This window comes from Falco biarmicus, chromosome 3 (genome assembly GCF_023638135.1).
Source record: "Falco biarmicus isolate bFalBia1 chromosome 3, bFalBia1.pri, whole genome shotgun sequence".
NCBI lineage: Eukaryota > Metazoa > Chordata > Aves > Falconiformes > Falconidae > Falco > Falco biarmicus.
The window spans coordinates 115,919,195-115,946,180 of NC_079290.1; the positions used below are offsets into that span (position 1 = coordinate 115,919,195).

Consider the following 26,986-nt stretch of genomic DNA (forward strand, 5'->3'; position numbering starts at 1 on the left):
TAAATCAATCAAACCAACAAGATCATTTAAATAAATAAATGTCCTCACCACTTCCTGGACAGTTATTTGTCGATGTAAAATTACTATAATTTGTTCTAATTTAAAATGCGGTGCTTAAAATACGCTGATTTCCCACTTCTGGAGACCAGTCCTCTTCCCTGGGGAGGAAGAGGAGGAAATCCTGAGCGACACTTTCTCACTTCCTCGTGAACTCTCTGCCCTGGATGTGCTGCAGCCATCTGAGGTGGGTGTTTGAAGAAACCCGGGGGGCTCCGTACGACTGCCTGGGGGCTTCGGCATCGCTCCTGGGGGCTGGTGGGCCACCTGCCATGGTGCTTCCCCACCGTGGCCCAGGCGTGATATCCGTGGGGATACCAGGCTAATCCCAGCCGTGCTCCAGCCTTTAGTTTTGCCAGATGGAGCCTGTGGGTCTCTGCTTCTCCCCACATTGTTCCAGCCCTGTGGGGGGCCCTACCTGGAAGAGCAACGGGCTCTGGATGGGCCGTAGGCTTTTTGGGGGTGTGCTGAAACCAGGCAGGCACAGGAAATTCTCAGTGAGAATGCAAGGGATTGTAATATTTTAATTTTATCACTGGTTTTTGTGTTATCCCTTCAGCTGCCATTAGGGTTGTTGGCGCCTGGGATGGGGCACTTGCATGGACGGTGCCCACGAGCCCTGGCCGCTCCGTCCCTCCTGCACGGGGACTGTTCAGCTCCATTTCACCTTTCCCTGTCCCGTTTGCATTTTGGATGGAGACAAATGAAAAGCAAACGTGAGCGGGCTGGGCGGGTGGCACGGCATCGGTGCCACCACTGCGCACCCCACCAGGCAGCTTGAGGGGGGCACGGTGCGCTGCCTGCTCTCATCCCCCATCTGCCAGATCCCTGAAAAACCTCCGTAACACCCTGTGAACCAGGGCCCTGGCAGTGAGCGGCTGGGCAGGAGGCAGAGGACAGGGTTGAACCCGCATCTCCCGGAGCACGAGCACGGAGGAGGCCCAGAAGTGGTGGGGCAGCAGCTGGCCCAGGGTGGGGAGTGATGAGGAGGTGCCGGCGCGAGGCTCGGGGCTCTGCGTTGGTGCAGGAGCCCTTGCAAATCGGTACTTGCTGCGAAGGAGGGTTTCTCTGTTTGTATTCCCATCGCTAATGTGTTTTGATCCCAGCGGGGAAATTTGCACCCTTTGGTATCTGCCGAGACGTCCAGGGCATTGTTTTCTTGCAGAGGCAGTTCGGACGCTGTTGATACATGCATCGAAAGCAATTATGTTAAACTACCTCCTCCTCTAATTTCTTATAGGCACTGCTATCCAGTTAACCCCTTCGGGGTCCAGTCCTGCAAAGACAAGACGAGGGGGAATTGGGGCTCTAGGGGTGGGTGGATAAATATCCCTCCGGGAGAAAAGCAGCCCAGCACTGGGTTTGTGTGGGTCGGGCTTTGCAAGACCCCCCAGCATCATGCGGGACCCGCTCGCCCCTTGGCAGGGCTCAGGGAGCCCCAGGGGATGCTCAGGTGCCAGGGGCTTGCACAGCATTCCCTGGGGAAAGCAGAGCGGGGACAAAGGTTGCCCGACAGTGCTCAAAGCAATGGGTGTGCATCACCTGAGCCTTTGGTGTTACAGCTCCAGGCTGTCATCCCGGCCTCAAAAGAAGTATTAATAGAGCAACCAAAATTATATGGGCTCTGGTAAATTCACTCCTCTAATTATTTTATTTGCCCCATATAGTAAATTCCACCTCTCCTTTTATAATCACTTGGTGCATAATAACTTCAAGATCATTTCACTTAAAAATGACCAGTATTTTCTAAGCGAAACACTATTGGGAGTCAGAATGGGGAAATTATTTTTGCTTGCATTGTACAAAGAAATCTTTGTTGAAATTGGTTGCGACACCTCCCGCTTTTGAAAGCTTCGGGAAAACCCCAGGGCACAATTCTCAGCTGGGGTGGAAGAAGCATACCTGCCTCTGCTCTGGCTTTGAAAATAAATCAGAATTGAAGAAGTGGGCATTGATAGTGTATTTGGAAGAGGTTAAAATGGAGCAAAAGGATCCTGTGGTAGATAGGGAATGTTTGGAGAATTAAATTTCACTGAAGGCTTCTTCCAGAAGGATGTCGGTGGTGTTTCGATGCTGGGCACAAGGGTGAGTTGTGCCAGGTGTTGTACAAATAAATAGCAAAAGAAATTCCCGCTGGGTCCAGCAGCACGGCCCAAAGGGAGCTGTGCAAAGGGGCAGATGGGCTGGGATGGCTTGCAAGTGATGGGACACGTCAGCACTAAAAAGGAGTATTTGTAAGCACTGCGGCAAGGATGTTGGTGAGCTTCACTCCTTTGCAAAGGGGCAATGTTTTACCCTGTGCCTCAGTTTACCCGTTTGTAAAGCAGATCTAATAATTTGGTGGGCAACAGGTGATGCAGGAGCACTGCATGTGTGTGGAGGTTGTTGTCAGTGAGAATTTATCATGCTGTAGCTGAGACTGCATGTGGCAGGGTTATCAATGAAGTGCAGCCCTGCTTCCCTCGGGTGGGATTTGCAAGCTCTGAGAGACGGTGCAGAGGGTCACAGATTGGAAAAGAGGGGGGGGGGGGGAAAGTCAGTGCTAAAAGGCAAGTTTCATTTCAGGGAAGACAACAGCTAAAGGACCAGAACTATCAAACAAAACCACAAGATCACATCAGATGTCAGGGCAGGACACATCTTGTTTCTCCCTCTCGAAAGGGCTTATCAGCACAACCAATCACTTTAATGATGTGGCAGAGGGAGGAAGAGGATTTGACTCAGAGTGAGACGAAATGTAGTTCCTAAGACCCTTCTCTTCCGCTGCCGGAGACCAGTCACCTGTTCTACAATCAGCCAGAGATAAATCATATCCTGCAGCGGAAGGTGCTTAGACATGATTTTGCATTATTTTATTTTACTCTTTCCAGTGAATCTACGCGCTGTAGTGTGAGAGGAGGGGACAGGGGAGGAAGAAGAGGGACCGAGCAAGCAGAGAGCATCCCCGGTGCCTGTCTCATCCTCTGAGCCCTTGCACCAAAGGTGATGGCAGCAGGAAGGTGCTGAGCAGCTCAGCCCCGTGCTGCTGTGCCTCCCCGCACGGAGGTTCCCAGCTGAGCACATCCCGAAATTGCGTGCAGGAGCCGGCAGCAGCTCGGCAGCCCCGGAGCCTGGCACAGCCCCTCTGCCTGCAGTTAGCTCATGCACAGCTCCGCTTTTTTGGCTTTGGAAGAGCGGTGTTGCAGAAAGGATGAAGGGTGCTGTGCAGGTCACGTTGCTCTTGGGCTCTTGCTTCCACCGTTGTGCTGTGCGTGCTGGCAAAGCTCGGCAGGAGCCGTAATTATCGGACATACCAGCCAGTCTCTGGAGATGGAGCTTGGAGCTTAATCCTGGGATCGGGGGATATTAGCATTCAAATGTCAGGGCTCAGCTCCAGCTCTGTCCTAGGGTGAAGGGGAAACCCAGCACTCGAGATCCTCAGACCCTGAGAAAGTTTGGGTCTGATCTGGGTTACTGAGAGCTGCCATAGCCAGCTGGCTGCCCGGCAGCCTCGCAGCGTCAGGTACAGCTCATACCCATTAGCTGTACCACATTCCTTGCACAGGTCTGAACCCAGCAGATGGTCCTCCCCATCCTGGGCAGAGTATCCTTAGCCAGTGTCACCCGAAGGAATTTGATGTGCTTGCCCTAATGGAACAGGTTATTAACTGGGAAAAACCAGCTATACTGGTACCACGCAGGTTCCATTTCAAGTTGTTAGATAGCAGGCATTAACTCACTGTAAACTGGCATCACTCCACTGATCTAGGTAGTGACAGCTAATACATGCAGTTGAAAATCTGATCTCAGACGTGACTGAGGCAATACCAGATGGATGTACTTGAGATCCGTCTCCTTTCTCCCAAGCACCCAGCTTTGAAATCTTTGAATCGGGGGGTTTTGCCTAATTCCATGAGAACTGGACCACAGCCCATAAATGAATTTTGCCTTCCTGGAAATGGGAGCAACTGCAGAGAAGTCAGCGAGGTTGGTGGTTTTTGCACCCTGGTATGAAAGCTGCTGTATTTCCCACAGATCTGCACCAATCTGCTGGTTTGTGACACTCGACGTGAGATTTTCAGGTCTGCAAATCAAAACTTTTAAAACCCACCTAATTCACTCTCTTGTCTCAGCGTCAGGCTTTCAGAGGTCTTTAAGGATGGAAAGATGCAGGAAAGCACTTGCAGGGGTTTTTCTGCAAGGCATGAGTGGGCTAAATGCTTAAACCTGACAAATTTTACCGAGTGTATCGCCGAGAGTGCCCCCAGCTTTCCCTGTGCTGTGAAGTGTTTTAGGTATCTTTGCATATCTAGAAAGACTCCGTCTCCCTTCTGAAACCCTGGGAATGGGGAGCTGTGTCCTTCAGGAATTTGTGCCGAAGGTGACTGGAAATTTGGGCGTGATGTTCCTTTTGATTTGAACATGGGCCACAGCTCTCGCATCCCAGGAGCTTTTGGAACTGCTACCTGGAACTGGATTTCTGTTTAAATAACTGAATTAATGCCCTGCTTTGTTTTCCTTCCAGAGGGCTTAGTTTTGGGGTGTCCCAGTGCAATAAAGGACCACAACAGGATTTAGCAGGAGCTGCCCCACTTGCAAGGGCTCCTGTGGCAGGGTGGGCAGGGAGAGAGGCAGAGGCAAAGTCAAGGGACTAACCCAGAAGCGAGACGAGATTAGGGGCTTGCAAAGGCAGCTAATCAATACCAGGCTGCCTAGAGCGAGCATCTCTGCCGCTGCTGGAGCTTCAGACAGTAAAAAACCTACTGTAAATGCAACATATCTCTGTGCTTCCTGCCAGCTGGCTGGGAGCCAGCCTATTTCCTTCAAAAAGAGGGATATTTATTTTCATCCTTTTAGAGGCAGCCAATTCATCTCAGACCACCACCAGCTAAAAAAGCTTTATAAATTAGCAGCTTGCATTTTTATTTTTTTTTTTGGTAATTCTCTCCCCCACCCCCTTAAATATTATTTTCCTTTCGTTGTTCAAGTCGGTGTAAATCCTCTGCCAGGACATGCGAGCCGAGGCGCATTGCGACACACTCCCCTTTCTCTCCAAGCTGGAGAAAGACAGTAGCGGTAGTGTCTCACGAAAGCCAGAGGAAACCAAAGCAAAGCCTCGCCGTGACTGATTCTCTTTCCAAATGGCGTAAGCAGGCCAACTTCAAACATGTGAATAACGAGTTATCTGTGCTTGACTTTGTTCGGCAGCAGAAGAGACAGTTCCTTCTAATGTTTTCCTCCTGTGAACTTCTGGGCTTCAGCTTTTCGAAGCCGGCTGAAGTAGCGTTGGCACTTGCTGGCTGCTGCTGCTCACCGGAGCTCGGTGGAGATCTCCACCATCCTCTGTGGAGACATCATGTTTGAGTTCCTTCCAGCTGTGGACAGCCCAGTTCCCATCTCCACGCTGTCCTCCCCTCCCTCTTCCACTGGCCGTGGGGCTCCACCAAGTTCTTCTCGGCTGGGAATTCCCCATGGCGAGTCTTGAGCCAGAGGTGGGTTTCCAGGGAAGACCTGAGGGATGCTCATGTGTTGTGTTAGAGGTATGCAAAGATGAAACCACCCCAACATCTGCTGTAAGGGACAGACCTGCTGTTCCCATAACGCGGGCGTTTCACATGTGGCTTGTTTCTGGAGCACATGCTGGGACTTGATAGTCTCGCCGATTCTCAGACTGGGAAAAAATTCAACCCTCTGTAGAGGATTGGCGCGTCTCTCTGAAGTACCTATTTTGAGGGCTACAAGAGGGATTTGAAAGGTGTTTTTGTGCATTGAGATGGAGTTTTATCCACTGCTGATTGCTTTCTTGTGGTCCGTTCTCATAGACGTGTAGAGACTGAGCCGCTGGGTTGCGCGCAGCGTGGCTGCGCGGGCTGCTCCTGGTGAGCTCCTTCGTGGTGAAGCCGTGGAGTTTGGCTGTTATTATTTGAGCAGAGTCTCGGGTGGAGGATGGGGGGAGCTTGCCGGTGGGTTGCTTTGAAGGTGGACAAATGGAGGCCTCTGTGGCCGCTGACGGCTCGGCTCGAGCTGCTGCCCCAGCCCACACTACCATCTCCTGGTTCTCATCGTCCCCTCAGCGGAGCTGAGGAAATGATCTGCAAATGTGTGTGTTAATGAACATCCCCCCCGAGCTGAAACGCTCCGCATTTCCTTCACTCCAGCTTGCCGCCAGCGTTTCACAGCAAGACGCCTGGGGAGAGCCAAGCCACTTCCCACATCTGCTCGCCCGTCCTTTGGTAGCACGGTGCTGTGGTGGGGGACGGAGGCAGACGTGACACCCAAATCCGAGCCCGCCGAGCTCAGAGAGCAGGCTGTGCAGCTCCTTGGCTCTCCTGACTGTAACCTCAGCTACACCTAAACACAGATAAATCAGGGGACTGGGACCCCCGGGCACCCCAGGGAGTGTTTTTTCAAATCAAATCTGCCAGCTCTGAGATTTTGGTATCACTCAAGCCATTAAATTCCTGGAGCCCCTTTCTACCTTTGATCAACTTTATATTCTGCATCTCAGTAATGTGGAGAAATAAGCTGCTTTTGGTGAACACCATAGACACCCCCCCCCCCCCCCCCCCCCCCCCACTGCCTGGAAACCCCATCCAGGGTCCCAGCTCTGGAAGCCACATCAGGTTGCACACTCCTAGAAGGAAGAGCAGGGTCTTTTTGGTCTTTGAAATGTTTTAATGCAGAAAACATGTCTTTAAATCATAGCTTTGAGGGCCTAAGCCTCAGTGCGGTGCACACCGTTTCGCTGTCTGCATTCCAAGGAAACACCCAAAACTTCCAGTATGCTTCTTATTACTGGCCTAAAGTCTCAAATTCACATCGGCTCGTCTAGCTGGGAAGTGTTCAATGGGATCGCTCCTTTGATATGCTGATACAGATCTTGTTATTGCATCAGGATCGTAGGTGATCTGTCAACGTTTACATCATGTCATGTTCAATATCGGACTTAACTGATGCAGAAACCCGATCCAGCGTTAAAACCCTTGCGCTGTTGACAAGAAGTGCCTCAGGTCAGTAGCTGCCATCGTTTTATAGTACTAAGGGCTGTTGTTTCCATAAATATTGACCTGCAAGCCAGTGCTAGCACAGCTGGAATTGCAGTGCAGGATCTTCAAGCCCACAGCAGGTTTCATGCCCCAAAATTCATAGGTCAAGGCGATGAAAAGACTTCTCAGCCAGATTTCTTGGGATAAGGTCTGGAGCTGTTTGAAGTTGATTGAAAATCCACCCACTGGCTTCGGGAGGCTTTGAGTCAGTCCTTGGGTTAAGCTAGAAACCACCTTCCTCTTCTCTAAGGTATGAGCTATTGTTCACTTGACGGCATTGGTTTCCTCTCCGTGACAGCTGTGGGTAGATGGGGAAGGGCTTTTAATGAAGCCAACCGCTGCAGAAATTAAAAAGCTCAGGTTGTTCTGATGAAAGAAACCCATTAATAGTGATTCTCTCTTGCGTGACAAAGTCTGACGTCTCTAGCTCTAAGTGACAAGTGGCAGGAAGTTCTGGGGAGACAGCCTGTGCTAAAGAGGGTTGGCAGCCCAAGTTGCTGGGTTTTAACTCATTCGCTGCCTTGTTTCGTATGATTTAGCACTGCCAGGTCCCACCCGTGGAGATGGGGTGGGATACTGGGCTGGGAAGTATGGGAAGGGTCCTGATCCCACCACTGCTTTCCTCTGAGTTTTCACTTCTAAATGCATTTGCCTTGACTTTATATTTACCTCAAGTTTTCTACTTTCTTTTTATCGGGATAGTTTTAGGATTTGAGGGCTTTTCCTGGGTCTCCCTGCAAACCAGCCCCTTCTAGAGGATGTAAGTACAGCACTGCTATTTACTTGAGGCTTAAAACCCCCACGGGGCTGTGCCTGCGTTCAGACAGCGTGAGGACCTGGGCAACCACAGCGCAGCATGATGCAGCCACATGAAGCCCTCAGTTAAGTCGTACAGCTGAATAATCTTTAAAAACATTATCAGCATAGGCATCGTTTGATATAGTTTTCAGGATTTTCTCTGTCACATGCCAGATACTACTGCAGGATAGGATTTCAGCTGAGATAGAGGCAGAGGATTTCACTGCCATTAAATTTCTGTGGAACTTGGTCTTTGAAGTTCTTCTGGCTCCTCTGCTAAGCTTTGCCTGAGAAAACTGGTTAAAGGTAAACCATGAACCTATTTTTCTTTTTCTGTGCTCAAACGTGTACTGAAATAACAAAATGTGGACCAAAACAAGATACTTCACTGCACATGCTTTCCCCCCTGGGGAAAGCACAAATACTGTGTGACAGATGCCGCTTGCGTCTCCGAAGGCCCTCAGATAACGCAGAGATGCCAGAGGTCTAGGGACACACAGAGATTCAAAGAGATTGTTTATGGTGTCAACTTGAGGTTTTCTTGGTTTACTTCACACAGCAGGGAAAATACATTTTCAAAATACCGCTGGGTTTTGCTTTCTGCTGGGAGTTCGTCCTTACCAAGTTTTGCTCTCTGGCGTCAGCACGTTTGGGCTTTTACACACCTGGGAGCTGGGGGACTGTAGAGTTTGAGGGGGATGGTGGGGCTCACCTGGATGTGGAAGTCCCAGAGAAGGGTAGAAGCCCCTCAAAAACTGTGGCTGGGGGCACTTTGCTGTTGGGGTACCCATGGAGCGACGCTGTGGTAGGGAGCTCAGTGGGGAGCACGAGATCCCCTCCTGAGTCAGGGCTCTCGTCTCCCGTCTGAGCCGTCCAGCGTCTCCACAGACAGCCTGGCAAGGGCAGCCTGAGAGCGATGAGCCAAGCGAATGCGAGATCAGAAGATACCAGACATCAGATTTAAAGAGGGGGAAGTCTGGGGACTTTCTGTGACTTCGCTATAAATTGACACCGAGCTCACGCTACGCAGATGTGAGGGGGGAGGGAAGAGAGGGTGCGAGCAAGAGGTGGCTGCATTTTTCGCCTTTTAAATGTGTCACTTTTCTTCTTAAAAGCCACCAAGACCTGAACTTGACTTGGTGGATGTTAGGCCGTCGGGCTGGATCTGATAAGGCCCAGCTCTCAAAAGAGCTGGAGAAGGGTTTCTTCCCAGCTCCTCTCCTATCTCCTCGGCATGCCTGCACACCTCCAGTGCCCCCGAGCTCTGCTCTCGATTCCGCCAGGATAAGGCATTTGCCACCTTGGGAAGGTCCTTTCATGGCAGGTGCAAAGAGCTGGGGGTGTTGCACGGCTGTCTGGCTGCGGCAGGTAAAGAGCAAGGAGAATCCAAGGTCTGAACCCAGCACGGGTGTAAAACCGAAGCAGCTCCAGCTTCTCTGGAGTCCCTCCAGCTTTGTGCGGGTGTAACTGAGACTGGAATCCGGCCCAGAGAGAGTGAAGCCGTTTGGCGATGATTAATATAGTAAAATGCAGAAGTTATGTATCAAGTGTATTTCATGCGCCTCTTGCCTCGGGACAATTAGCATAAATTTAATAATTATTGCCCTGTGCCAGCAGCTGCTACCTAAGGAGCTGGGAGTGCTTTACAAATGCTTATTAGTTGCTACCCTGCCTAGGGGAGGTAGGTGAATAGTCTCCCCGTTTTATGGGTAGGAAAAGAGGAACAGAAAGCAGCAGTGAGATGGCCAAGGTGTGGTACCAGGGCGGGCTGCTCCCATCCCTCCTCCTGTGCCTTCTCCAGCCCTGACTGGCCTTGACCCTGTTGGGTGGGCAGAGCTGGGGAGGGGACTGGAGTAGGACGAGCGTTTCTTCTTTGTGCATTGAGCAAATGCTGTAGAAAATACTTAAAATTCAGTGTTTCTTTTGCCTCTGTCAGGAGATGGGGTTTCTCCTGCCTCGCACCTGTCTCCCCTCCTTGTTCAGAGTGAGTGAGGGCTGGTGCAGGCTGGTCGCTTGGGCACGGCACGGGGCATCCTGACGCTGGCCCCCACGTCCCGCTCCGTGATCGGATACTGACTTGCCAGATGATCTGGGGCCTCCTGCACTGGGTCAGTCTGTGTCCCTTCTTTGGCAGGCTTCATCTGTCTAAACCGCGAGGTCTTCCCACGTGTGTGTGCCGTGCAAAGCCCCGCAGGGAGCCGAGCTCTGCTGGCGCCACCACGCATTACCCCCGTGCGAATAATAGCAAACCACAAATACAGAGGCTGCGCTGACTTTGTGTGTAACCAGGGTGCTCTAGCCAAAGGGTAACTGATTAGATATCAGACTCTCTTATCGTGTTCCAGGGCACAGACAAAAGCTAGAAGACCAAGCCAAACCCTTCACCGACCGCTACGGGGAGCTGGAACGGCTGCGCCAGTCCATGAGAGTCACCCCAACAACACCCAACCCCCGTGGATCCCTCAGCACCCCAAGCCACTTCGGGTCCCAGGCTCAAACTCCAATACAAGGTAACTGGCTGGGTGTCCCAGCCTGGCGTCGCACCCTGAACCCTTGTGCTCCCCACACAGCTGGGCTGGGGCTGGAGCCGTCCCAGCAGAGCGAGCTCCCCCCCGGGGCGTGTGTTAGGGCTGGAGTCCAGCTCTCCCCTGGGTGAAGAGCCCTGCCTGGGGGACAAGCCAGCGAGAGGTTTGCTTGGGTTTCTTGACCCTGGAAGCCTTTTTGCTCCTACTAAATCATCAGATGGCTGCTGAATCGTAAACCCAGGCCATTTCGCTTTGTGCACCATGAGATACAGGGTCTTAGGAAAAACCGAGCCGTTTCAGCAGGAACGCGAGGGAGATCAGAGCAACATACTTTGAATCCAGTAGCTTCTTTGACATGAAGGCACCCGCGTAGACGGTTAAGCATCAACTAGAAAGGGTGTATTATACTTTACATGCTAATCCAAATGGTTTCTTATCTTGTTGCATTGTGTTTATGCCAAGTCTGGTGATCCATCACCCAACTGCAGCATAATTCCCCACACGTATGCACACCTGCATGGGCGCACGCGTGCGCACACACACACACACACAGAGGCTTTGCTCTTCCTGTATTTGCTATTGGCATAGCTGAGCCCTCGGGCATTCCCTGGGAATCTGCATTGTAGCTTGTTGCCAGGAAAGAGGTAGGAATTGCCACCGGAGCTACCCAAGAGAGGTCAGTCACCTGAATTCCAGCCCCACACTAAGCATTGCGTTTGAAAATACCCAGTGCCGTGCACTTGCTTCCTACGCTTCTTAGCCCAGCCAGATGCCACAAGGATATAGTCGGAGACCATTCTCCTGTCCATGCGTGCGAGGTGCTCCCTTTCCATGCATTTGTAATCTCAGTGGTGTTTTTCTTTGAAAATCAGCAGAATTACTAACGAGGATTTAGGGGTTAGTATTTAGAGCTGTTTGCTTTTTGAGTTTTGGTGAGAAGTGGCCCTTCTTGGAAGGCTGCGTATGAAAAGGTTGAAAAGCTTTTGGGTTGCATTTTCAGAAGTGCTGTAGATGTTTGAAAACCTCAGTGTCATTGGCAAAGAGGGTGTCTCAGGTGCAAAAACATGTTTGAAAACGTTACCTGAACTGTAAAAGCTGCCCCACTCCTCCCAACCCCAAATTACAGTGAAAATTTAATTTATTTCTCATTGAAATGCAAATCTGCATGCTTGGAATTTTCATTGATATTAGCACAGTTTATGAGAAGAACCCGGGCATTTTGTGTAGGATTATCATTTGATTTTTGTTTAAAAGAATCAAGAGGGAGAGAAAGAGTTTTATAGGCTCACCCCATTGGCTGCATAATAAAGAAAGAGATTCTTGGGAGAAGAAAAAAAGATGCGTATTTTAAATTAGCTCAGTCCCCTGTAGTGCCAGAAACCCAAAGAGCGGCTGTTTGGAGCAAAGAATCAGGTGATGACACAAATTCAACAAGAAAAAAAATGAAACTGGCCACAATCTGCTGTCCGTGCCAAATTCCCAAATGTCAAGTGACAGCAGGAGTGGAGACACACAAAATTAGCCATCTAAAATCATTCCTGCGGAGTAAATCCAAAGTACCAGGAATGCTGCAAAAGGCAGTTCATGCACGCTCTGCTCTTGGCTTCCCTGTTCCCAAGTCGGAGGCACTGTCTTAAAATTACTGTGGGTTCTTACCAGCGTAACTGGGAGCAGAATCAGCTCAGTAATTTTAATCTCAGCCCTGTCCTTTTGACACAACGCTGACTATAACCAATCATAATCATAATAATGATAATAATTTTTAAAAATATATTCTTTCTCTCACACACACATGGCTTATTCACAAAGATCATAATTTTTACCCAAGCAAGTGGAGCCTGGCCTGTGCCAAGAATAACACAGGAGTTAACAGGCCTGTAATTCTCACGACTTGGCACGTTCTTAGGTAACACACACAAGACGATTAGCAAAAAGCATAACGAGATATCGGTTAGGAGGGACGAACGGGGTAGGCTGGAGTTCATCCGGTCCCCGCTATCCTTTACCTAGGTGCTTCCCAAATGTTTTTAGCATCCTTGCATCCCTGTGCAGGGATTAAAAGGGGGCCAGTCATAGGCAGAGAGGCAAGTTTTCCCTCCACGGTCACCTACGCCCGGCATCCCTCCGCTCGTGTGCTGGAGGTGGTTGGCCTCCCAGTTCTGCTGACTGAGCAGTTTGCATAAACGCTTCCTAATCCACTTCTGGCAAAACAAGGCTGGGGAGCTGAGACACTCAGAAACAGCCTCGGCCACTGAGGGGGGGATTCAGGCACCTCAGATTCCTGAATGCAGCACGTGGAGCTGGGGCTTTGAAGCAGACAGGCACGTAGGAGACAGCATTTATCTTTGGGAGGAATTGCGGTCCTCTGGAGATGTGTTTGCTCTGGCCCAGTCCAACCTTTCCTCCTCGGAGCAAAGGCTGTGGCCACAGTGGAGATCACAGCAAGGACGCTGGTGTAAATGGGAGAAGAATCTGGCCCTCAGCCATTTGCAGAAGACTTTCAGTAAAGCAGCCCCTCGAGGTTATAAATAGCCCCTGTGTAAAACGATCATCCTGAGGTTAAATGGTCTCAAACCAAAAACCTCCCGGTAAGAGAAAACCGATCGTTTCTGAAGGGCATGCCAGGAAACATGGGAGAAGAGCATGCTCAGCACCGTGGCTGAGCGGGTCAGATCCTGCTCTCGCCCTGGTTTCCCACTGCCCAGTGTCAGTGCATTTCAGTGGCTTCGGTCTTGCCTTACCCCATGCAGACGGGCAGAGAATCAATCCCTTCCCTTGGCTGTCCACAAATGGATGGGCATTTGCAATCCTCCACACACCCCATTTCCTTCCTATTTACACCTCTTTGCGGGGAAAACAGGGTAATTCTGGGTTCACCTCAGTGTAGCGGTGGTGAGAATCTGGCCTGGTAGCCAGGCAGGTAGGACAGGCAGACCCTCGTCTCGCCTCCGCCAGCACTGCTTCCCTGGCTTCAGCAGAACCGAGCTGTTTGCTGCCATTGAGGATTTGGCCCAATACTTCTCCAGCGAGGTCTGGAAAATCTGAGGTTTTGAAATCCCGGCTCTCCCGTCTCCACAGCGAGACACCAAGCTGTCATTAGGATGGCTTGAAATGGTTCCTTATTACGGGGCACGCGAAGCCAGAGCCTTGCGTGCTTGCTTCAAGTTTTGTCTCCTAGCTTAAAAAAATCAAGTAGCTCTCAAAAGTGAAGCAAGATGTTAAAGGAACTTGCCTCTGCCCGCCTTTGGCTGCTTCTCGGGGCCCCCTTACTCTGGGAAAATGGGATGGTGACAGACACACATCTTCCTGGGGAGAACCAGGATGGTCCTAGCAACCCCCAATTCTCCACGCGACCCTTTGCCCTTGCCCATGTTTCAGCAGCGATTCATGCTGAACCATTTTATTCCCGTTGCAACAGAGAAGGGGACCCCCCACGCAGCCGGCTCCTGCATTCTAGCTTTGTGGTGGAAACATCTTCAACCACTCAAAAGCAATTGTGTGCATTGTCCGGCAACATGTAGGGGCCTTGTGTGCACGAGGACAATTGCAAAGTGATTTTAAATTTGATCTACTCAGTAACAGAGCAAGTTGTTTTGATTAATGCACTTAACATCCCCTTGCACACTCTTCATATTGCTCCAGCGAAACCGAATTCCCTTGACTTCACAGGGAGAACAGTAAATGCTGGATCCTTTTGCAAACTCCATCCTGCCTCTCCTGCCCTTAGTGTCTGCTAAATGGTCTGGGAGACGTTGTCTTTGCTGGTGAAGAGCTTTCAGATCTCCTGATCTGGAAACTGCTCAGCTTTAACCAGCTTGATTTCCAGTCCACTACTTAAAGCCAGTGCAGCATTTTTAATGTAGGCCAGTCATCAGCAGAATGCTTCACCATACGCATTTAAAGCAAAATATCACTCTCTTTTTCTTTTTAAATATACATTTTTAAAGTATTACATTACTTTTAAGAAGCCTCTTGGCATAAGCAGTGAGTGCCCTATTGTTTCCGAAATGCAACGTGGCTGCTCTGAGGTTAAGTCCTGAATTATGGGCCCAGCAAATACACTGAATTGCTGCTTCCTAATCCCTGTCCAGATCGACTTATGGTTTCTTTAAAATATCCGTTTCTTAATGGATAAAAACATTCTACCATGGGCAGAGACTAAATTGTTTCCAAAGGAAGCTAGGCAAGCATTAGTGGGAAGAAAACATATTGTGGGATTCAGCTTCAGCCTCAAAGGAAGGAACACGCTTGAGATGGGTTTCCTGCCTGCTCTCCGGCTCCGCAGGCTGCTGTGCCTATCTTTAAACTGCTTTTCTGCTCCTCTCAATTACATTTGCCCGCTGCACACTGGATGTCCCTTAAATGAATTTGGCTTGTAACCATCAAAGAGGAACCGCAGGCCAGTGCTGGATGGGAGCATCCCCCAAGCCAGAGTCCAAGCACCCACGACCGCTGCTTTTGCCACTGACGTGCAGCCACCTCCGTCTCCCAGCCACAGCTCGGGGGGCCGAAGCGCTGCAGTTCCGACGAAACAGCAGACGAGCGAAATTGCAGACGAGCTTGCAACAAGCCCGGCTGAATTTGCCTGAGGCTCCAGGGATGCCATCCTGCCTTTGACTTGGGATTATCAAATGTGCTGGGATTCGCTCTGCCAGATCCAGAGTGCCGCTGGGGAGCCTCCAGCCCGGGGTCCCGCTGCAGGAGGGCACTGCTGGCATTGCCAGGCTGCTGGGCTGCGGCAGAGCGGGGCTGGAGCCTCTGCTCTCACCCCATCGGCCGCCCCTGTCAGCCTGCCACTCCGCAGTGGGTTTCCCATGGCAGACTTGGCCTGGTCCAAACCTGCTCGGCAGGCAAGGTGGTCTAGCTGCAGGCTGGGTTGTAAATTCAGCAACTTCCTTTTATGTAGTCAGGGCTTGTTAATTTTTTTAAATACCCTTTGAATACAGGTAAAGAGCAAAGTGCAGGCAGGCCAGAGGGAGTGCCTGCAATCAAGGGAGCGTTTCCCGTTCAGCCCACCCACCTGCTCCAATTAGCACCGTTAGCTTATTCATTAGCTTTGTGGGATGGATCGGTGGGGATTGAGCCTGATGCGGTACCAGCCGGGCAGAGGAGGGCTCTGGGGATGGTGCGGGGAAGAGAGAGGCTGTCACGGGAGAGGAAGCTGGGAGAGCCTGGCTTGTTTAGTCTAGCAAAAGGCAAAAGGCAGGCTGGGGGTGAAGCTGATTGCTCTGTGTAAATACATCCAGGGGGTAAACATCAGGGAGGGAGAGGAGCTAATGTAAGCTATGAAGGACAGTGCTGGCACAGGAGATGGGGCTGAACTGGCCCTGAATGAATCCAGACTGGATGTTGGAAGCAGGGTCCTGCCCAGAAGGGCAGGATGGATCCAACAAATGGCTAGGAGCATCCCAATGGACCTGGAAGAGTTTGCAGGGGAGGGTGAGATGCGGTGCATGATTCACTGAGCTGGGAATATCTGGGAATTTCCCTGCCTGTATAGACAGGGAGGCTGTTGCCCAGCGTATCTGATTGAAGGTGCTGGGAGAGGACCCCGGCGAGTGGAGTTGAGATTTGTGATGCTCAGTGGGGCAGGTCTGCGGGCTGAGTGTGTGTCTGCACGGCAGCACATGGTATTTGAAGAGTATTAGAAAACTGAGCAGCAAACGTGCTCAGCAATCTTGAGGTGGTGCCTAGCGATGCTGTGATAAGCGACGTGTGTGTGTGTGTGTGTGTGTGTGTGTGTGTGTTGTTGTGTTTTGATTTGGTTTTAGTTTTTTTAAAAAAAAAACTGCAGAGGAAGTACTTGCACCCAGTTTGTGAGCTGGTTATATCAGATACAGAACAATTGCACCATGGGCGTGTAACAACGGATGCTGTTCACACCCTCATTTTTTTTCAACACCTCCCCTCCTCCCCCAAAATAAATTTTGCTCTATTTTTTGTGGGGTGGGAGGAAGGGGCTGTTTTCTTTTTTAGTTGGCTCTGACTTGGAAAGGAACAAACTTGTTAACATGTGTGACAGAGGCGTGAGAGCGTGCCTGCATGCGTGGGTGGGGTGGAGAGCGGTGCTTACTCTAGAGATGAGCCGGGTCTTCAGAGTTCAAATGAATCTCGTGCACCTTCCCGTACAGAGCAGATTCTCTCCATCTTTGGCCACCTGCCTCACCGTGCTCCCAGATGGAGCCATTATGACCAGGGGAAGGAAGCAGAGAGGAAGAGAGGTCAGAAAAATGCTGAAAGACAACTTGGAGGTCCAAGCATCACAGAAACTAGTAGAGAAAAAATAGCCATAGGTATATACACAGCGAGAATTTCTGTCCCTGCTCTGCCTCGCACATGCATGCGTATTATATACATAAGCATAAAGTATCATTAGTGTTTACATTGTCATCAATCATCGTGGCATAAGACAGGAAAGGAGGGTTTTTTCCCCCCAGGCTAGATTTTTCATGACAATTTTGCAAGACACGTATATGCATATAAATAAAATGGTAATATATGGCCAGGCTGAAGATATTTATGTATTCTGTACACTTGGAGAGTGCCACATTATCAGGTTCCCTTTAAATTTCCTTTATTCTCTTTGCGTGTACCACACACTGTGAGTATTTGTGCATGTTGTGTAATGTACACACATGCTTGGGTTTTGACTTAATAAGCCATTGCATGTTCCCCATGTCTCTAAAACAGGGACCAGAGAGCAATATCATGGGTGCTGTGGAATTGTTCAGGTTCCATACATCACTGCACAGCCCCAGATGATCTGATGATCTTTTCCTCCTGCTGTATGTTGAGCCCCAGTGATGTGCTCTGCACACAAGCCCTGGGTGAGCTTGTTGTTCAGTTGTCCCTCAAAGCTCTTTCTATGCTGCAGCACTGAAGACGTCCTGATGTTGCTTTTGCTGCCCTTGCCTCTCTCCAGGCAGAGCAGATACTTTCCTGGGTTAGGAGGCAGTGGAAGCCCCCACTGCTTTGCTGGGATGGATGCACATCAGTGCTCTTAGTCCCTAAAACCTCTTGCAGGGTCCATTGCCGTGGCTTCACAAAGGCTTCCAGTGAGCAGATCCACCCAGTCCTGGCCCGGCAAGGGCGCAGGGACCAGTTTCACTCCATCCATGGTCTTAAGGGAGGTGGCTGAACACACCCAGAGAAACCTCTGTGGTCGGCAGCCTCGCAAACCAGCCTCCCCACCTCCATGCTCACGACCAGCCCTCGCCACCCTGCCTGGCTCTGCCGCAAACCAGCCGAGGTTTAGCTCCCATCCATCGCCGCGCAGGCGCTCAGAGGCGGCTCTTTGCATTTATCTCCTTGCCGTCCACCCAAGAAAAGACCCATATTGTCTCCAAGGCAAAAAGAAAGCTGCTGTGTCACTTGAGCACGGTTGTTTTATCTGGAAAGGGGCTGAGCGGCTTTGAAAGCCTGTTTCTATCCAGCTCCACATGTGGGGGGGGGGGGCTTGGGGGTCCTCAAAAGGTGCAAATTGCAGCTGCACAATTAAATAACGGGGTGTGTCCCGGCCTCCGCGGTCCCCTGGGCAGCACAGCCCTAACGAGGAGACAGTGGCATTACTAATCAGGGCTTTGACCTTTACATGGCTTTTATTTAATACACATTCCACACTTCCCCAAACTCCCATCCAAAACATTGACATTTCCGCTGATAGATTGGGTCAGATTTTGGAGTAGTTGGGGGACTCAATTCACTCTTACAATGGTTAAATTCTTACAGCTAAATGGGCTTATTCAGTTAGTGCAGCAGCTGGTGTGATTTCGAGAAGAAAATAAACATTTCCTTCAAATATTTTGATTGGCAACTGGACAACTGAAATACTCAAGCTCAGATTGCCAGGGTCCAAAAAAGCAAATGGGGGCTGTACGGCAAGTAAGCGAGGCAAACCGTAGTAAATCCTCAGAGGCAGTACCACCACGCAGATGTGTGTGTGAGATGCGCTGGGGAAGGGGACAGAGAGGTGATTTTTAAAGCCCGTTGCCAGTTGTGATTTCGATGGGAGTGTGGGGCCCGAGGGCACTGCTTCACCCGCTCCTATTTCCTCGGTGTTTGCTTAGCACGTTTCTTGCTCCAGGTTGCTGTTTGATGGCTGGCTGAGCGTGATGGAGGGTCGCTTTGCTGCGGAGTTAGGTGCTTATGGAGGGTATTGATAGCGATGGTTTATTTGGACCTTGCTGGAGCTGTTTCAGCAGAGATCTCCTTGGACGCAGGGCAGGAGGGCTGATGGCCCTGGCTGGGGCGGCAGACATGAGGCTCTGACCTGTGGGGATCCATCAGGTGGAGGGGCAGCCCTGAGGCGAGGGAGCTGAGACGGAGGGGCAGCTGTGAGGTGAGGGAGATGGGATGGAGCAGAAACGCTGAGGCGAGGGCGAAGATGGAAGGGCAGCCGTGAGGCGAGGGCGCTGAGGTGGTGGAGCAGCCCTGAAGCAAAGGGGCCAAGATGGAGGGGCACCCTGAGGTGAGGGGGCCAAGATGGAAGGGCAGCCCTGAGGTGAGGCAGCTGGTATGGAGGAACAGCTGTGAGGTGAAGGAGACAGGATGGACCGCCCTGAGGCAGGGGCTGCGATAGACGGGCGGCCCTGAGGTGCAGGAGCCGGGGCGGAGGGGCGGCCCCGCAGTGCTGGGCTGAGGCGCAGGACGCTCCCCGCGGCGCGGGCGCTGGGCTGGTGCCGGTCCCCGCCTGGCGGCTCCCCACGCCGAGCGCGGGCGGCAGCGAGGCCGGCGCGGCCGCGGCTCCCTCTAGCGGCCGCCTCCCGCCGCGGGCCCGGGCGCTGCTGGCGGCGGGACAGGCCCCGGCCCCGGCCTGGGCCCTGCGGGGAGCCGGGGCCCCTCCGCGCCCCGCCGGCCTTGGGCAACGTGGCGGCGCGTAACCTGCGGGCCCCGACGGGAGCCGCGCTCCGGCCGGCAGCTCGGTGCCTGTGGCCGGTCGGCCAGGGCGGCTCTGGCCCCGGGGGTGGCGGCGGGCAGCGGGCAGGGACGGCCTGCCCCTCCCCGGGCTGCTGAGGGCCCCGAGGAGCCACGGGCCGACATTACACGGCGGGGCTGCCCGCACAGCCCGGGGAGGCCGAACCCCCTGAGATAACACAGAGGCAAAGCACACATGTGGTTTTGGGGCTGTCTGGGGCTTTGGTTTAGCCACAGACCGGTGGGGGAAAGCTGGAGCTTTATTCCGGCCCAGACTTTAAGCCCAGGGCCCAGGGAAGATGAAAGCGAGTTGGTGCCAGTCGCTGGGATGCCCCATGCGCTCCGGCACAGCCAGGGATCGGCTTTGGAAGGGATTTGCTTTCCAAGGGATCCATCCGCACCCCCACACTCTCCGATTTACAGGAGCCCAGCCCTGCAGAGAGATGTGGCCTGGCACCGGGAGAGCTTGCCCGCTGCCCGCACAGCCGGAGCGTCTCTGGACCCACCAGCATCGCTCTGCTTTGCTCGCCACGCACGCAGCCTGTAATTAACACTCTTACACACTTGTGTCTAAATTAGGAGCAGGGACCCACTGCCAAACGTTGCAAGTTCAAGCCAATAAAACGTGGCCACTAAAAAAAAAAGAACTCCTTTGAGTGTGTTATAGAGGAAAAGGGAAGTGTGCCCTGAGCACTTACGTTTTATTTCGATTTGCATTTTATGGAATATTATTTATGGGCATGTGAAAGCTAATGAAGGAGCGCGGTCTGATCGCTGGAGATTGTCATCTGCTTTTGGGAAGGTAGTGAGCAGCGAGCTGTGTTTTCTGGGGGCTGGGAGGGAATTCAAGACTGCTTTCTCTCAGTGTATGGCAAAACAGTCCAGCTGCTGGGGCTGCAGTGGCAGGGCTGCGTGCGTGTAAGGAGGAGGCATTCAGAAAATAGCACTGTTCCTCTCCAGTCCAGGGTCAGCCAGGATTTTTGTCCCATGATCCTACCTTATGCTGTGATGCTGCTGGATTGCTAAAACTACAGGCTCTGGTCAAGCTGCTGCTTGCAGAGCTGGTCTCCAGACCTCAGCTCACAGCGCCTGTGATGCTGTGGTTTGGAGTTGTGGTGCTGCTTTTGCAGTAGCGTGGCTTTGGGATGGGGCAGAGCGTCCTGCTGGCAGGTTGCAGTGCGAAATCAGGTTGGCTTGGTCAGTTGTGAGCATTTTTCACAGCGCTGTGCTTTCTAGCCAACCCAAGCACGCTACCCCTTTGCACAGCATGCAACCGGGAAGGCCCTGTGGCCCGGCAGCCGCTTCCACGCTGGGCTCGGCTGCATCCAGCCCCGGGTGTGTGCAGAGCAGTGTGGTTCGTGACGGCTTTGAGCAGCTCCTCTCTTATCTCGCACCAAAGCCGCAGCCACGTTCACAAACCAGGTGCTCCCCCACCTTTCTCCTCCGTGGAGCCTGCGTGGGAAGGCAGGCGCTGCCGATTGCCCGCAAAATGGCTGGAGGGGAGGGAGGAGCCTCCCCTGCCCTTCTCCTTCCAGCGGCTGATGGCTGCAGGACTCACCTGGGATGAGAAAGAGGGTTCAGATCAAACCCCCTCCCTATCTGCTCCTCCAGAGCATGCCCTTGCCACTAGTTAGCTGGAAGGGATTAGCTCAAGTATTTTTTCCTGGGGAAACGCTGTAAGGCCTGGAACACCCGCCCTGAGATGTTAAAAAATGCTTCATCATAATAAATATATATAAAACACACATCCCTGTGCACGCATAGCAAATATACAATCAAATGAGTGTGTCCGTATATATATATATGTGCATATCTAAAAGCAACAAGCTTTTAGTTTTTATCTAAAAAGCCCCAAGTGTTTATCACACTCACCTCACACATTTTCTTGCTCTGAGTCGATTCAAAATCCAGCCGATGTGACAAAAAGAAGTCACTGAGGCCAGGTGGCATCCCACCACCAAAGCAGAAGGGTGCAATCCCCCTGCTCCTGACAAGGGAACAATAAAGGTCTTGGGAGTAAACGGAAAGGGTGAGGAGCCACCTCCAGCTGGCCAAGGCTTTGAGCTTGGTCCCCCAGCCAGGCACTTTGATCTAGAACTGTTGTTTCTAGAGACATCTATCTCATGAGGGGTGTTAAAAGGCTGAGAAAGGCGCAGTCACAGTGTTTCTAGCCGTGCCCTCCAGCATAACCAGCACCAGAGCTTGATGTGGGGCTGAGGTCTCAAGAACAGAGGTTTTGTATCTCTCCTTGGAGAGCAAAACTCATTCCTCTCCATCTCTGATGTGCCCAGGCCAGAGGTGTGCTGGGCTCTGTAAGGCAACGGCACCAGCCTCAGGACAGCTGAGAGAGCTATTGAAAAGCCCTGAGGTCCTCAAAGGATCTGCTGGTGTGGATTCTTATCTCTAACCTGGGCTTTCTGCAGGACGTTGGGGTTCGGCAGCGCCGGGCAGAGATCCCTCTGCAGTTACAAGCTGGCTGCAACCCCCTGTGGGTTTAGACACCACCCCCTCCCCCCCAAGAAAAGGCACTGGGGGGCTCCAGCATTCGAGGGAGCTGGGTAACATCCCCACCATGCTGACCCAAGCCTCCCTTCCCCCAGCAGAAGAAAGCCTGGATTTCTCACTCTCTTTATCCTCTTGGAAGGAGAAAAATACACAGAGAAATCAAGCAGAGGGATATTGTGGCTCCTAGCTTGGGAGTTTTCAGCCGTGTGTTTATCAGCTCCATCCCCTGATGGTATCAGCATGAGCAGGCCACCCACAAGAAGGCTTAGCAGGCTGGTCTGGACTCCAGCTTTTCCTCTCTGTCTCCGTGTGTGTGTATATACACCACCGACTATCCCAGGGACCGGCCGTCTGGGGCCTGCATCCATTTATTTACTACACAGCTGATGTAATGGCTAAACATTTTTTTTCTGTGTTTATGGGGTGTGTTTTTTTAATCTGCCAGAGATTAATAGACCCCTAGAGAAGTCAGCTTAGTCATGTCCCTTCTTGGATAGGAAACAACAAATTTTAGAACAGGAAATGGGACCAACTTAAACAAATGGGTTTAGGATTTTTGTATTTAAGTTCCCCAGCTCTCTTCCTTGGCAGATCAAGAGATGCTTTACCCTCTGACTTTAATTCTTTGGGCAGGGGATGGCCCAGGCTATGTGACAAACTCGCCAAGCCTCAAGGATAGAGCTCTAACCACCCACTTTCTTCCTCCACCCCACAGGCACGTCAGATCTGAGCCCCTTCTCTGACCCCCGGCAGTTCGATCGCTCCTTCCCGACGCTGCCAGCTCTCACCGAGACCAGGTTCTCCGACCCGCGGATGCATTACCCCGGTGCCATGTCCGCTGCCTTCCCTTACACCGCGACACCCTCCGCCACGGGCATCGGGGGCATCAGCATGACCAGCATGCCCACCACGACGCGCTTCCACCACACTTACCTGCCACCCCCTTACCCCGGCTCCACGCAAAACCAAAGTGGACCCTTCCAGGCCAACCCCTCTCCCTACCATTTGTACTATGGCACGTCTTCGGGCTCCTACCAATTCTCCATGGTGGCGGGTGGCGAGCGCTCGCCCACCCGGATGCTCTCTTCTTGTACAAGTGCCTCAGCGGGGAACAACTTAATGAATCCCAACCTGGGCAATCAGAACGACGGGGTGGATGCAGACGGGAGCCACAGTAACTCGCCGACGACCATGACGACTACTGGGAGAATGGATGAGTCGGTCTGGAGACCCTACTAGGAGGAACTCAAAGGGGCACCAGTATCTTTAACTTAATCAGCCACTGTTACGTTACTCCTTTTCGTAGTGAATAAAGCAAAATGATGCCTAGGGAAAAGGTAAACCAAAGTCTCCCAAACCAAAGCAAACCAGGATCTTCTGCATGCAAGTGTGGGCAAACATCAAGCGAAGACGGACCAGGACCTACGTTACATTTCAAGATGAACATCCACGAGGCTTGAATTTGTCGCTTGATGTGGTTCCTTTTGTACATTTTTAAGTATGTGGATTGTACATAGGGAAAAACAAAAGGACGAGTGGAATCAGATGTTTGTTTCTTACAGAACACTTCTCAGTCATCTCACTCCTCTTCCTCACACAAAGCATTCAAACGTTACAAAAACCTCACCCTTCTTCTGCAAAATGTTTCAGAGAAGAGAAAAGACCAGGGAGTTGTCCAAGCCACCTCTCTGTCAATGCAGGAAGGCTGAACTTAGAAAAAAAAGGAAAAAAAAAAAAAGAAAAAAAACCCCATTGTCTCGTCTCCTTCCCTCCCCACCAGTGTAGGGTCCCTGACCACCAAAGAGCTCCGGGACGACGCCAGAGCCACATGCGGCACGTGAGAGTCTGGTTTACAGCACAACCGCGGGGACTCGGGCACGCGCGGGGGCTGCGTGCTCCTCGTGGCTCAGCCGGCATCAGCCATGTGAACAAGAGCTGTGATGTGATTATTGTTATTTGTTGTTGACGACAGAGGTTGTATTCTTCATTTTTGTCATTGTCGTCATTTTTAAAACAGTAACGTGGTTGATCCTGTGCCTGACAGATCCCCCTTTCCTGTATGTTTACATATGAGATGTACTTTTTATGAGACGTGTTTTGTTTTGTTTTGTTTGCTCTTTTGTCCTGACCTCACCATTCAATTCTTTGCTCCTCTTAGCAAATCTCAGTGATGGTGGCTGAAGTGAAGGCGGCGTTCAGGACAATCCAAGATGCACTTCCAAGCGCGTTAGCTGCAAAAGGGACTCGGGAGCCTTTGGCATGACCCTGCCACCGCTCTCTGGTTCTTCCATTCATCCTCTCTGAGTGGCAACACACGCAGCTGGTGGCAAAGCATCATATTTCTGATTCTTTCCCATGTTTTCGCCCAGAGTGGATTGACACGATGACTTTTTTTTTTTTTTTACTAAGAAACGACTTACACTTGTCAGTTCATACTGAAAGCTCTAACTGAGATTTGGAGAAAGGAGCAATTTCTACTCAGTCCCTTGGTGGTGGGAATATGGTGAAGCAATGTTATCTAGCCTTTTCTGGCCCCTCACCCCCTTTCCTTTCCCCTAAGTGACCCAGAGCATGGGTATCTTGCTGTAGATGACTAAGCTGAAGAAGGGGCACTCAAGGTCCTGCCAACCCATCGGTAGCCAGTTGCATCATGTGGCATTTGGAGGAACCGGGTCTCCCAGGCACCACACGCCCTCATAGCTGATACCAAAGAGGTTGCAACCTGAGCGGGACCGTGCCGGGAGCTCGCAGGCAGCAGGAGAGGCGCAGGGGCTCCCCCGAGGCTGGGTTAGCCGCCTGGCTCTGACACACGCTGCAGGGTTACGTCGCCTCCCGCAAGCCGGCTGTGCTTTCTGCTGGCGTGGGAATTCGGGCTGGATTCGGGATTCCTTGTGCTGGCAGGGCTGAGGGTGCATGGGCAGGTCTGCGGGGAGCGTGTAACTGCAGTACTCACTGCCTTCTGGAGCCTGCCCTGCAGCAAGGGGATGCGGACGGTCCCCAGCCCCCAGTGCCACCAGTAACCAAACCTTTTTTCTTTTTCTCTTTTTTTTTTTTTTTTTTTTTTTTTTTTTTATGAGCATAAGGAAATGGAACCCCCACAGCTGCTCTCCCGGCCCCTCTGTCTAAGTTACACCATCACAGCCGCGCCGCCTATCACCAAATCTCAGTTGGCAGCTTGTCAGCACTCGGTTGAGGTACAGAGCGTTGTAATTGCACTACCACGTCAAGACTGGAGCAAGACATCCTGGCTTTAGTTGGAAAGCTGCAATGACCACTCATGAGTTACATAAGCAACGAGAAGAACAACTCTTTTAAATAATAATAATAATAATAAATAAAAAAAAAAGCCCTACCCCAGCAAAACTGCAATCTTTACTTGCCTTAGCAACAGCGAGCACCTCTCTGGTGCTTGCCAGCTGTAGAAACTGGACCACGGCAGCCTGTGTTTTGATGCATTTACGTTTATCATCCGATCGCGCCACTGATTGAAAGCACAAAGAAGACAAGGCATTCGTAGTACTAGGTTAATTTAAGACTGTTTGTAGTGAATTTTAAAAAAATAATAATAAAAAGAATGGCAACGATGTTATTTTTATGACATATTGTCATGTGAAGGTGTAAATATATGCACCTCTATTGTATGCAAATGGTCACGAGACAGGCCAACGTTTTTTGCTTTGCACTATAATTTGCTTTTTTTAAAAAATGCACAATCGCTTGTACAGTAAAACCCCTTTGTCTGGCTCACAGAATATTTAACTATAAAATCTAATTTTTGGTCTTATTTGTTATAATAATATAATTCTTAAATGTGTTGAAGGATCCGATTCTTAATAATGCTTCTAATACTTGTATGTGCAGGGTAAAATAACAACAAACAACCAAGGAGGTGAGAACAAAGATCTTTGTAGATAAAGAAGGCTAAAGTTGTTGATTTTTTAATGGTGTCTGATGATGGACATTAAAAAAAAATGCTAGTGATACCAAATAATGTGGTTATTTGTGTAATATACCAGCCCTACTTGAAGGTAATGCCCTATATTTAATATGTAGCCCATCTTTTTAACCTGTAGCACTTGTCACTGGGGAGGGGGGAGGCGGGGAGGGAGGGAGAGGAAGAGGAGGGTCTGCTCCTGTTGAAGTCATTGGAAGAAGCTCTCACTGGAGGGGTCTCTGCTGCGCTGGCTTCAGTGAGAACAGAGTCGGGCTCCCTGGTGAGCGGCTGGAAGTCGTGTTGGTACGAAGCCACAGCAAAGTGGTCAGTTCTGCTTTTCTCTTATCGGTGTCGATGTTCTTATCCAATGTACGTGATTATATCGTCAGGCCTCCGTGTAATCATTTTAATGACTTTCCATGTGGAATAATAAACATACGGTTACAAGTCTGTCTGGTGCCTCCCGCCTGCTCACTTCTCGCCGGGGGGGGGAGCAGGTCTGTGCCCTGGTACATGAGAAGATTCATCACGCTGCTCCTTCACCAGGGGCTCATCCCGGTGCCTTCACCCCGTGTGTGGGGGAGCTCACAGCTGCTCTCGCCCACAGTTTGGCCTGAGCAGGCATTGCGGGGGTGTCTGGGGAGGACGGCAGGCAGTGGGATGCAGGGAGACGATGGAGACGCACAACCCAGGCTCTGAGAAAACCTCTTTAGGCTTCTCCAAGGGTGGCAGGGTGAGTCTGAGCCACAAACGCTGCTCTGGGCTAGACCTGGCAAGGTGATCCCTGCATCCCCAGCCAAGCATCCGACACCCCGACCGCCTCCTGTCATCGCTGCGCTGCTTCCCGAGACACAAAAGCTCTGAGACAAATATTAAACAGGACCCAAATTCCCAGCTGGTGCGAGCCCAAACCCCTTAGCACTCACCACTCGCCTCCAGAACCCAAATGACAGCTGAAAAGCAGAAAATAAAATAAAAATAAATTAAAAAAAAAATAGCCCAGCCTACAATAGCGCCTGATGCCAGTGCACTGTAGGCTGGGGGCTCCCAAGGAGCCAAGGCACTCAACGCAGGCGTTATTCATGAGCCTGAAAAAGGCAGCAGCCGCAGCGTGCCGAGCTGATGCCAGCGCCTTGCCCATGGAGCAGGGCAGGCACGCTGGAGCTGATGCTTCTCCTCTTCTTTGCAGCATCTCCGTAAGTGCAGGAAAGAGGGAAAAAAAAAAAGAA

General features: G+C 51.3%; 1 protein-coding gene across 2 annotated transcripts in view; it reads left to right on the forward strand.

The window, feature by feature from the left end:
- Window positions 1-26,209, forward strand: part of RUNX3 (RUNX family transcription factor 3) — a 60,469-nt gene extending 34,260 nt beyond the window's left edge. For both annotated transcript variants that reach the window (XM_056332637.1, XM_056332635.1), the window contains 2 exons: window positions 10,226-10,390; window positions 22,539-26,209. In XM_056332637.1, the coding sequence (XP_056188612.1) occupies window positions 10,226-10,390; window positions 22,539-23,062 (689 nt within the window). In that variant the 3' untranslated portion in view covers window positions 23,063-26,209. The remainder of the gene's footprint in view (window positions 1-10,225; window positions 10,391-22,538) is intronic.
- The last annotated feature ends 777 nt before the right edge of the window (window positions 26,210-26,986 follow it).